This window comes from Tubulanus polymorphus, chromosome 3 (genome assembly GCF_964204645.1).
Source record: "Tubulanus polymorphus chromosome 3, tnTubPoly1.2, whole genome shotgun sequence".
NCBI lineage: Eukaryota > Metazoa > Nemertea > Palaeonemertea > Tubulaniformes > Tubulanidae > Tubulanus > Tubulanus polymorphus.
This window is the reverse complement of record NC_134027.1, coordinates 24,011,425-24,024,317: the sequence shown is the minus strand read 5'-3', so window position 1 is coordinate 24,024,317 and position 12,893 is coordinate 24,011,425. Positions and strand designations below refer to the sequence as shown.

General features: G+C 38.7%; 1 protein-coding gene across 1 annotated transcript; it reads left to right on the top strand.

Annotated features, from left to right (window-relative positions):
• Positions 1-9,337: 9,337 nt before the first annotated feature.
• LOC141902219 (MAM and LDL-receptor class A domain-containing protein 1-like) lies at positions 9,338-12,339 on the top strand. Its single transcript, XM_074789861.1, has 10 exons — positions 9,338-9,407; positions 9,589-9,720; positions 10,107-10,342; positions 10,415-10,508; positions 10,632-10,763; positions 11,005-11,240; positions 11,328-11,451; positions 11,628-11,753; positions 11,937-12,175; positions 12,259-12,339. The coding sequence occupies exons 1-10, from the start codon at positions 9,338-9,340 to the stop codon at positions 12,334-12,336; spliced, it is 1,467 nt and encodes a 488-aa protein (XP_074645962.1). The 3' UTR covers positions 12,337-12,339.
• Positions 12,340-12,893: the final 554 nt, after the last annotated feature.

Sequence of the window (12,893 nt, the reverse complement as noted above, 5' to 3'; positions counted from 1 at the left end):
AGAAAAGGAGTTAAAGTCGTTCAACTGATCTTACGTTTTCGTGGCCCTAAACTTCAGCCTCAAAGTTTAAAAAAATTGATAAAAATTTGTAATTTTTTTAACCCTCAAACGTCAGCCCCTAATGTTGGCCCCAAAAGTTGAAATTGATAAAACCATAAAGTCAAATAAGTGAAAAACTACATGAAGTATTAGAATCTGCTCGGAAAAGGGAACAGTTTAATCATACAAAAGTTTTTGCGATCATATCCTCTGATAACTCGGTAAAATACACGTGAATCGGATGAATATATTCACACATTTATATACGCTATAAGAGTCATTATATCATGTTCGTAACTTTTTGACGGCAAATGATCTTGATGAAACTCCGCTTTAGAAGCCGATATGCATGGGAGAGAATCTTTCTATTCATTCATGTCTACACTGAATACATTAAGTTCTTTTCAGCCTTAAACCTGAGTAAAGATATATGCGCGAGCTCATTAATTCTAGATGACATGATCATGTAATATGAAAGCTTTCGAAAGCGCAATATTCGTATCTGATGGACTCCACAGAACATGAATGAGACCAAATTGACGGTTTTTAGACTGTATGACAATAATCAATCTAACACAATTCACGAGTGTTTTAGTCAACGTTTTTGGGATATTCGAGAATACGAATTGTATATTCGAGCCTTCGGTTTTACAGTTGTAAGCGTGACCGGTTTAGTCCTCAATTGTGTGAGTTTTATTATTTTGAGACGCATGTACTCGAGCGTGGTCGCTACATACTACCTGCTCAGCATCCTCGCTGTCGTCGATTCATTCTATCTCGTTGTCAATTTTTGTTTAACCAGCATTTCAGATTTTATAGGACTTTGGGAATTGGGCTACATTAATTATCACTACCTCGATAGTTATTTTCTCGGCCCTTATTCCAAATATTACACATCAATATCCAATATGACCGTTAAGATGTACCGGAACTGGTTGATAGCTATGATCAGTATTGAGCGTTGGTTGCAACTGTCGTTCCCGCTGAAATCCCGAGCTTTCATTACTCAAAAAAGATGTACGTTCTCTGTCGTGGGTCTGTTTATATTTTGTTTTTTGACACACGTGTATCGTTGGCGTTTTAACACCCTGATACCTAGATACAATGATTGTCCGTTGTTTAATCGTATAATGTTAGGCCAGGGTGTTCTTCCTGCTGGAAGGTTGGCTGGTCGTTTAACAAACATCATATTCGTCGTAACGATGCCGTTCGCATTTCTCTCAATTACTAATATCGCGTTGATCAGAATCGTAATCAGAGCAACATCACAACGTAAAAAGATGTCCAAGTCATCGTCAGTCGGAACTGCAGGTGACACACACGCTACAATGTTAGCCCTGTCCGCAGTGATTATTTACCTTATTTGTGAAAGTCCAACGATAGCATCCCGAATTCTTGCTTTTATGAACGGCCGGAACATACTTTTGAATACTTTGCAACACTTCCTATCGCAAATTGACTCCTGTGTAAATTTTTTTCTGTATTGTCTGTCTAGCGTCAAGTTTAGACAAATTGCCCGCAATACATTTTGCAACCATTGTCGCTAAGGAACAAGATAAAACTAAATCTAGTGACTATGTTGACAATCAGATACAGCCCTAATTTGGACATGAATTACAGTCAACTCAACTATGAATACAAGTTTGAAATGATTATCTTTTTATCGATATTTTTCACAAATTTGATAAATTTATTGTATATTAAGTTCCAAACGTCTTAAATTAAATGGGCTGAACTGTTATTTGATGACTGGAATGCATAAATAGCGAAACAGCGACTATCAAGGTTATTGCTGGAATTGGATATATATGTATCTTATTTTCTAATTATCCGGAATATTTGTAAAACAGATTAATCATAAGTAAGGCAGTTGTTAACAGATTGTACGTGTTCATTGCACCAATACCTCAGCCCTTAAAGTCAAAATCGATAATAGATTGCAACTTTTTGAACCCTCAAACTTCAGCCCCAAAAGTTAAAATTGATAAAACCATAGAGTCAAATGATTGAAAGAATACACCAAGAACTAGTGAATTTTCTTTCGCTTTCTGTAGAACAAAAAGATAGACTTTTCCTTACAACTCGAATCGATTTGCCGTATACATGGCGTCGATCCAACGTCATACGCAGCGAAAGGGTTTGAACTACGTGCGATGTCGAGTAAGATGTCCGGGTTCAAATAAACATCTATCCACCAATGTTACGGCTATCCACTAGTGATGATACGGTGTACCATTTAACATAAAGTATCGATAGTTCATAGATGTGATAAAAATTACTTTTGATAGTTATGTCCATGCACATCAGATGATTCATTTTGTAGTAGACTTTTTCTTCTAAAAAGCCGATCAACAAGTGTAAAAGTAGTCAATAGGTAAGCTCAGTTTTTTTCATTATGCCCCGACAAAACTGACGCATTTTTACGATACTTATTGTGCATACGATAAGAAACACATTCACCGTCAACAGCAGTTGTTTTTCCTTAGCCGAAGACTTCGGCTGAACCCGTTCAAATGTCCATATATGGATCGATGCATCCTACCCTGGCAGGTATTCGAACCTGATGGCACCGAGATTGCCGTACGAACCCCCGAACCCCTGCTAGACCGAGGGCGCAGCTACACGCGCAGCTTAGATTATGTCATTATAGCCAATAAGAAATCCCATTTTATTTTAGTCCAGGTTTTACCATTTATAGTTCTTCCGTGAAATTTGCCTCGGCGATTATTCAACGAGCAATCTGATTGGTGCCGCAAGTATAAGCGCGGCAAAGCTGCGCATGTACCGGCGCACCAGGTCTACTGTGGCAGGGGTTCGTGCCGTGGCTGAGTGTATACATACAGTGCATACAGCAGTATCCTGTAAAATAAGCTTAGATTATCCGTAGTTAAACCTGTTCTGTTTGATGAGAAATTGAAGTAAAAGAATGCCCGAGATTGCATCTGTGAGCACGTAACTGTTTAAAAAAAACTGTTCTGAAGAACAGTGTGTCGATCAATTTTATGTTACCATATCTAAATTTATAACTTTCAATCCAACCAGTCATGTACGGTCACAGCGTTCGTTTAGAAATCACCTGATTCATGGCACATCGCAAATCCGATCCAATGTTTAAATTGCGACAATACTTAATAGCATTGTAAATACCAGCGAGTCGATATTTACATACTTAATTTGAATATATTGCTTGAGCTGTTTTAGTGAACGGATATAATTGATTTGTTTCGCTTTGTTATAGGCCTACACGTATGCCGCCCATGCAATATGTCTCAAATGTTCTTCTATATTCGAAATATTCCAAAAGCATGCACTAACGTATGATACGTACATACAGAAAAAGAAAATTATGAATTTCCAGTATCAGAAATTGTCAGTACCATTATTTTAGAACCAGCAGAATAGATGTTTAGGATGTCAGACAGGCAAAACATTCCATCCGGACTCAGTTCCACAGTTGTGTGCGTTTATGTGACTCAAAATCCAGTTCCACTGTTATTTAAGTGAGATGTGCATCAAAACGAAGGTTGAATTGGTCTTGGGATTTATTTAGTCTGAAAATTCTATTCGGCACCCAGATATGTTATTGATTTAATATAGCTTTGGGCTGGAAATATCGAAAAAATATTCGTTCTATCGAACAAAACAGAGAACATGCTATCAATGAAAATCAGATTCATTCAAACACTTCAAAAATTTATGTACCGGTATACGATATAAACGGTCAGTTTTCACGTATTTTTGTCACTCGACTCAAACGTGTGGACAGAATTTCATCATGTATTTCGCCGTATTGGTTTGTGTGGTATTCGCTGGTGCTACTGAAGCAGCCACATGGCAGGAACCCGGTAAGATGAATTCTAATTCACACACAAGACATAACTGGAAATTTCACTTTGCCTTAAGACACCGCAAGGTGTCCCAATAAAATGCTCCAGTCAAATTTCTAGTTATGTTTTTCTAATTGTTCGATTTGAATTATCAAAAAATCGTGCGACGCTTTCGTGTATATCGTTTTGATTCGATCAAACTCGCGTACTGGTAAGGGTAAAGTCTATTTATTTTTGATTGTCCACGATCTTGTCTGGATATTTCGCTTAATTTTGGGTGTGCATACCTCAAATATGTTTTAATCGAATCAGTAGGGTTGTGCAGTCCAGATAAATCATCGTTTTCAAATCCATTTTACACGGTTTTGAAGGATTGATGAATATTCTAGAAAATTTAGCTTTAAATCGGCGAGAACGACAAGTAAAAGTAAATGACGGACCGCTTTGCCGATCTTAACGCCTAATGCTAGTTGATTTATGGATAAATGAAATTTTGTATTTGGTGAATAATTTCATAGACTGGTTGATGAATCTATGAATGAATTAATGATTTGAAATTGTAATGTCCACTAACAGGTGCGTGTACAGTAGAGAGGTTCCCCGATTCTAGTCTCAATGCAGCTACGGGCGAATACGAGGAGGTGAATGGCGACTGTACCGAAAAATGTACCTGCGGAGGTCGCGACGGTGGAACCGCTTCCTGCGCTCAGTAAGCCTTTTCAAATTCTTAAAGAATTTCGAAACTGAATCCGTAAATGTGATTATAATTCAAAATGTTTGATTGTAGATTTAGTTCGTATAACAACCAGTGTGGCAATGTTGCCAATGCCAATCAGAGCCCCACTAGTGAAGTACAAGTTGAATAATCTGCGGAAAATCTGCTTGTGAAATAATTTGGTGTCATGTTTTAACAAGTAATCATTTCACTTCCAATTTCATCGATTTTTGAGATGTAGACTGTCTAAGTGTTATTCTAAATACGTGGCAAAAATAAAATACCGGTAAAATTAAAAGCGATGTATTCTAGTTAGTTACGTTATCTTTTATCTTGAAATAGTGAATCATTTATTATTGATTGAAGTGATTTTCTCATCCCAACCACCATGCGAATTTACAGAATTTTGTCGAAGTCGAATGGAAATTTCGGTTTTGTAGGACTATTTTCTTGCTTGTAATAGAAGATACTGCGGTACGTGTAAATTGTATGAATACATAATCTGATGGTGGCATTCGACATATTTTCAAAGCTGAATTCATAAGAATCGGGTTTAAAGGAGCAAAAGACTAAGAGGACAAAACATATTCGAACGCAGCATCTTCTGGTTTCTTTACTTTTCATCTTTAAAGGTTTATTAATCATAATCAAATTACATGATAGTCAATGGAACAAAGATAACACGGGAAAGAATCAGCAGAATACAATATGTGCAAAGCTTTAAAGAGGAAAGATTGATGTAAAGTACTGTTAGTTTAAAGTACATAATAAAAGTACTCAATATCATATCATTAAATCATACATGAAGTAAAAAACCTACAAGTTAACACATATATACTGGAAACTATCGCAAATAACATATGTAATAGATCCGAAAAAAGCAAGTTATAGAGAAAACATGAGAACCTTTGTCGAAAGAAGTCAAAGAATAAAAGCAGAGGGTGTCTCGACCCCTACTGATCCATGGGATCAAACCGAGGGGTGTAATATATGTAATATATCGGGGCGGACGTTTGATTCTTTTTTATGTAGCCAAATAGTGATTTCGGATGCCATAAAAGAGCACAACCTCATCAAGACACATCTATATATCCTATTGAGTATCTGAATCCGGTAAGAATATGAGTACGGTTTGTTCGCGATCATATCCTCTGATCCCGAGGTAAAATACACGTGAATCGATTATAATCACACATATATACACTATAAGAGTCGGTATATTGTGTTCGTGATTTTTTAACTGGGAAATAATCTTGATGAAACTCTGTTTCAGAAGCCGATATGCCTGGGGGATAATCTTTCTATTCATTCATGTCTACACTGAATACATTTAATGATAGATGCGCGAGCTCATTATTTCTAGATGACATGATTATGAAATGTGAAAGCTTACGAAAGCGTAATATGCGTATCCGACTCACACAATAGAAAATAAACGAGACCAAATTGATAGTTTTAGAATGTCCGACAATAATCAATCTAACACAATCCACGAGTGTTTCAGTGAACGTTTCTGGAAGAATGGAGAATACCAATTGTATATTCGAGCCTTCGGTGGTACAGTTGTAAGTGTGATCGGTTTAGTCCTCAACTATTTGAGTTTTATTATCCTGAGACGCATGTACTCGAGCGTGGTCGCTACATACTACCTGCTTAGCGTCCTCGCTGTCGTCGATTCATTTTATCTCGTTGTCAATTTATGTTTTTCCAGCCTTGGAGATTATAAAGGACTTTGGGAATTGGGATACATTAATTATCACTATCTCGATAGTTATTTTCTCGGCCCTTATGCGAGATATTACACAACAATAACCAATTTGACCGTTAAGATGTATCGAAACTGGCTGATAGCTATGATCAGTATTGAGCGCTGGTTGCAACTGTCGTTCCCGCTGAAATCCCGAGCTTTCATTACCAAAAAAAAATGTACGTTCTTTGTCGTGGGTCTGTTTACATTCTGTTTTTTGACACATGTGTATCGTTGGCGTTATAACACCCTGATACCTAGATACAACGATTGTCCGTTGTATAATCGTATGATGTTAGGCCAGGGTGTTCTTCCTGCTGGAAGGGTGGCTGGTCGCTCAACATACATTGTATTGATCATAGCGATGCCGTTCGCATTTCTCTCGATTACTAATATTGCGTTGATCAGAATCGTAATCAGAGCAACATCACAACGTAAAACTATGTCCAAGTCATCGTCAGTCGTAACTGGAGGTGATACACAGGCTACAATGTTAGCCCTGTCCTCAGTGATTATATACCTTGTTTGTGAAAGTCCATCGATAGCATCCCGAATTCTTGCTTTGATGAACATCAGGAACATGCTTTTGACCACTTTGCAACATCTTTTATCACAAATTGACTCTTGTGTAAATTTTTTTCTGTATTGTCTGTCTAGTGTCAAGTTTAGACACATTGCCCGCAACACATTTTGCAACCATTGTCGCTATGGAACTTAATAATATATCAAGTTCCAAACGTCTCAGATGAAATGGGCTGAACTGTTATTTGATGACTGGAATGCATAGATAGCGAAACAACGACTATCAAAGTTATTGCTGGAATTGGATATATATGTATCTTATTTTCTAATTGTCCGCAATATTTGTAAAAACAGATTAATCATAAGTAAGGCAGTTGTAAACAGATTGTACGTGTTCATAGCACCAATACCTCAGCCCAGTCAAAATCGATAATAGATCGCAACTTTTTGAACCCTCAAACTTCAGCCCCAAAAGTTAAAATTGATAAAACCATAGAGTCAAATGATTGAAAGAATACATCAAGAACTAGTGATTTTTCTTTCGCTCTCTGTAGAACAAAAAGATAGACTTTTCCTTACAACTCGAATCGATTTGCCGTATGCATGGCGTCGATTCAACCCCATACGCAGCGAAAGGGTTTGAAATACGTGCGATGTCGAGTAAGATGTCCGGGTTCAAATAAACATCTATCCACCAATGTTACGGCTATCCACTAGTGATGATACGGTGTACCATTTGACATAAAGTATCGATAGTTCATAGATGTGATAAAAATTACTTTTGATAGTTATGTCCATGCACATCAGATGATTCGTTTTGTAGTAGACCTTTCCTTCTAAAAAGCCGATCAACAAGTGAAAAAGTAGTCAATAGGCAAGCTCATTTTTTTTTTCATTATGCCCCGACAAAACTGACGCATTTTTACGATTGTGCATACGATAAGAAACACATTCACCGTCAACAGCAGTTGTTTTTCCTTTGCCGAAGACTTCGGCTGAACCCGTTCAAATGTCCATGTATGGATCGATGCATCCTACCCTGGCAGGTATTCGAACCTGATGGCACCGAGATTGCCGTACGAACCCCCGAACCCCTGCTAGACCGAGGGCGCAGCTACACGCGCAGCTTAGATTATGTCATTATAGCCAATAAGAAATCCCATTTTATTTTAGTCCAGGTTTTACCATTTATAGTTCTTCCGTGAAATTTGCCTCGGCGATTATTCAACGAGCAATCTGATTGGTGCCGCAAGTATAAGCGCGGCAAAGCTGCGCATGTACCGGCGCACCAGGTCTACTGTGGCAGGGGTTCGTGCCGTGGCTGAGTGTATACATACAGTGCATACAGCAGTATCCCGTAAAATAAGCTTAGATTATCCGTAATTAAACCTGTTCTGTTTGGTGAGAAATTGAAGTCAAAGAATGCCCGAGATTGCATCTGTGAGCACGTAACTGTTCAAAAAGTTCCACTTTCATTGGAAAAGCAATCCCCTCCACCATTCCAATCCCGGGCTACGGCCTTGTAAACTGCGTTGCCGGAAAAACGGATCAATTTTATGTTACCATATTTCAATTCTTAGCTTTCAAACCAACCAGTCATGTATGGTCACAGCGTTCGTTTAGAAATCACCTGATTTATGGTCACATCGCAAATCCGATCCAATGTATAAATTGCAACGATACTTAATAGCATTGTAAATACCAGCGAGTCGATATTTACATACTTAATTTGAATATATTGCTTGAGCTGTTTTAGTGAACGGATATAATTGATTTGTTTCGCTTTGTTATAGGCCTACACGTATGCCGCCCATGCAATATGTCTCAAATGTTCTTCTATATTCGAAATATTCCAAAAGCATGCACTAACGTATGATACGTACATACAGAAAAAGAAAATTATGAATTTCCAGTATCAAAAATTGTCAGTACCATCATTTTAGAACCTGCCGAATAAATATTTAGGATGTCAGCGTAGACATCAGACTCTTCGGCCTCTTCGAAGAAATGGCAGCGGCATTTACAAAATTAAATGTACAATTCTGTACAATAGATACACATGAATACCAACTCTATATCAAAAATATTTCAAATCATTGATTACTAATCATAAATATAGGTGTCAGACAGGCAAAACATTCCACCCGGACTCAGTTCCACAGTATGTGCGCATTTTATTTGACTCAAAATCCAATTCCACTGTTATTTAGGTGAGATGTGCATCAAAACGAAGGTTGAATTGGCCTTGGGATTTATTTAGTCTGAAAATTCTACTCGGCACCCAGATATTGATTTAATATAGCATTGGGCTGGAAATATCGAAAAAATATTCATACTATCGAGCAGAACAGAGAACAGAGAACATGCTATCGATGAAAATCAGATTCATTCAAACACTTCAAAAATCGCTGTACCGGTATACGATATAAACGGTCAGTTTTGACGTATCTTTGTCAGTCGACTCAAACGCGTGGACAGAACTTCATCATGTATTTCGCCGTATTGGTTTGTGCGGTATATGCTGGTGTTTCGGAGGCGGTCATCAGCGGCGAAATAGGTAAGTCGATTAATTCATACCAGTCTTTACAATAGACAAATATATTTCAGGTTACTCTTGCCGGAGTATTTGAACCTCTTACAGTTTGGAAACAGACTCCTTCGCCAAGCGGGTCCAAAGATATGATAACATAAAAGTAGGCCAAGCCCATTTTGTCTATGATCTGTTTTCTATTACGTAGGAAAATTGGCTAACGATTTTGAGACGGGTATGGGAATGTGGAAATCGCAGGGAACATTATGGTGGAGGAGACGATCAGGCGGTACATCATCTTCAAAGACCGGTCCAAGTGGAGATCATACGACTGGAAAGGGTAGGAACAGTTACTGCCTCATAAAACATTGTCTCTAGACCCCTCACCTCCTCTTTCCATCTGTGAGTATATGATGTTAACCAGATTATTTAGTTCAAAATGGCTGTCAGCCTTTTTGAACGGAGAAAATAATTCTTTTATTTCTAATCCTTCAGAAAATTAATGCAAAACAAGACAAAAAATGTAATTTTTGTTTTTTATTTTTTGTCCTTTGCCCTTCGAGGATCCTGGCACTGGGTTTTCAAAAAAAAATAAATTTTTTTCCCTTCGCCCTTTCACTCCCCCCCCCCCAAAAAAATCCGTACTCCTACTAATTAAAAAAAGCCCTGATCATACAATTGAATGATTTTGCCATGAGCCGTGTTCAATGTTTGCTCTCATTTCAGGATGGTACGTGTACGTTGAAACTTCTGGGAAACATGAAGGTGATCAAGGCAAGCTTGAAGCCAATACCCAATCACTGTCTGACGCCTGCGTCATGAACTTTCATTATAACATGTATGGTTCAACAATGGGAAAATTAGAAGTTAAACTCAACGGAAACGTTGTATTTTCGAAATCTGGTGATCAGGGAAATCAATGGAAACAGGGATCAGTTACGATTGCAAAAGGAAACGCCGCGGTACGTACTGAGCACACAGTTTAGTATTCTTTGATTAGTTCATCCTTGACCAACAACGTCTGTGTTTCTCAGATTCAGTTTGTCGCTACCCGGGGAAGCGGTTATATGTCCGACATAGCTATTGACGATATAACTTTTTCTGCGAGATGCGGCCCGGTGGCACCAGGTTTGTTACGTAGTTTATAGTTGCGGTACAAGTAGCTCGTTGCAATAGAATGGCGAAAACAGGAGGCTCCCAAAATGATAACTTCTATCCAATTTTGTCGAAAAATCATCTTCTATTACGTAGGACAATTGGCTACCGATTTTGAGACGGATAACGGAATGTGGAACTCGCAGGGAACATTACAATGGACGAGACGATGGGGCAATTCAGGATCTATTTATACCGGTCCAAGAAGAGATCATACGACTGGACATGGTACGAACAGTTTCTCAATCAAATACCATCGTCCTTACACCCTCATTCGGCGGAAAGATAAAGTTAGCGAATTGTAAATAGGAAATAAGGTAGTCATACAATTAAATAGGTAACAGGTAAAAAAAAAACCCGGTAAAATTCCCCCGGTAAATATCCCCCATAGGTAAAAATCCGCCCTGGTACCTACATTCAAATGATTAGTATCGCGACGAGCACAGTCCAATATTTACTCTCATTTCAGGATGGTACATGCACATGAGGACATACGAGAGACCTCAAGGAGATCAAGCCAGATTAGAAGCGAATACTCGATCAGCGTCTGACTCCTGCGTCATGAACTTTTACTACCACATGTATGGTGCAGTTATGGGAAGACTTGAAGTTAAACTCAACGGAAACGTGGTATTTTCAAAATCTGGTGATCAGGGAAACCAGTGGAAACATGGATCAGTTCCCATTCCAAAAGGAAATGCCGCAGTACGTACTCAGTGCACAGCTTAGATTTTCCTCAATTAGCTTATGAAATAGTTTAACGAATAACCTGAGAAATGTCTTTTTGCTCAGGTTCAGTTTGTCGCTACCCGGCCAAAGTCTTGGCTATCCGACATGGGTATTGATGACGTCAGTTTTTCAACAGGATGCTCATCGGTCACTGTGGCACCAACTGCGACACCAACTGTGACACCAGGTTTGTTAATTTGAAGTAACAGCATAAGCAAAATCGCGATAAAATAGTGAAAATAGTGGAGAGGATCTCATCACTGACCACGATTAGAAATGAACTCTTCATCTAGCGGATCCCGTGATGATTTTCATAGTGTACCTCTTTCCAATTATGTCGAAAAATCATCTTCTATCACGTAGGACGATTGGATACCGATTTCGAGACGGATAACGGGATGTGGAACTCACATGGACAGTGGACGAGACGATCAGGGGGTACATATACTTCACGCACCGGTCCAAGTGCAGATCATACGACTGGACGTGGTACGAACAGTTCCTCAAATAACATCGTCCATACACCCCTAACTTCCCTAAATCTTTACACCCCTCACCTCCCTCAAACTGTGAGAACATGAAGTTAACGATATTGTTAAGTTGAACGTATGTGTTCATACAATAAAATAGTATCGCGATATGAGCAGAGTTTGATATTTACTCTCTTTTCAGGGATGTATGTGTACATGGAAGCTTCCGGAAAAATTCCAGGTCATCAAGCCAGGTTAGAAGCAAGTACCCAATCAGCGTCCGACTCCTGCGTCATGAACTTTTATTATCACATGTATGGTGGTTCACAAATGGGAAAATTAGAAGTTAAACTCAACGGACGCGTTGTATTTTTGAAATCTGGTAATCAGGGAAATCAATGGAAACGTGGATCAGTTAATATTCCAAAAGGGAACACCAAAGTACGTACTTAGTACGGTTTGAATTATTTGAACTTTCACTTAAAAAAATCTGATAAATCAATTATGTCTGGTTTGTTTTTTAGATCGAGTTTGTCGCTACCCGGGGAAGTGGTTATGAATCTGATATTGCTATTGATGACGTCACATCTTCTAATTGCTAACGATCTATCTCTACATGTCGATACAGAAGATATGCATTCAGTGCTCGCAATAAACGTTAAATTCATATGTATTGTGCGCGTGTTCCATTGTTCTTCAATCACTGAGTCTTTCTCGATTCGGATTTAACGTCTTACCCCAGACGAACTCAGTCTTTGCCATGATATTCCCATCTGCACCCGTCAAGGGATTCGAACCCACTACGCTAAAGCTGTTCGCCGAACAGAACCCCTTGACCTCACGAGTCGTCGGAGTCGTTACTAGCCGACCAGAATCCGGTCGTACCAATCACAGCATTTGTAACAAACGACTTTTAAGCTTTTATTGGTTTTCCCGTTAAATGGACCAACAGCGCCAGTAATGAAATCACGCTTTGTGAGGCCAGGGGGCTGGTGGAAGCGAGTTCGGGAGTGATACCGGACCCCTGGCAAGCGAGGATGTGATATTCCAAGGGATTTCTTTTTAGTACAAATACATTTCATGAAACAAAGTCAATAGTATATACAAAATAAATACATGCTAAGGTCCTAGAAATAACATACAGGGAATAATATAAGAG

What these genes read in the sequence shown, in the direction of transcription:
- LOC141902219 (XM_074789861.1), top strand. Translation starts at nt 9,338, where the DNA reads ATGTATTTCGCCGTATTGGTTTGTGCGGTATATGCTGGTGTTTCGGAG. An exon ending in TTGCAAAAGGAAACGCCGCG is followed by an intron (nt 10,343 to 10,414) that starts GTACGTACTGAG and finishes TGTGTTTCTCAG; the next exon opens with ATTCAGTTTGTCGCTACCCG. An exon ending in GACACCAACTGTGACACCAG is followed by an intron (nt 11,452 to 11,627) that starts GTTTGTTAATTT and finishes TCTATCACGTAG; the next exon opens with GACGATTGGATACCGATTTC.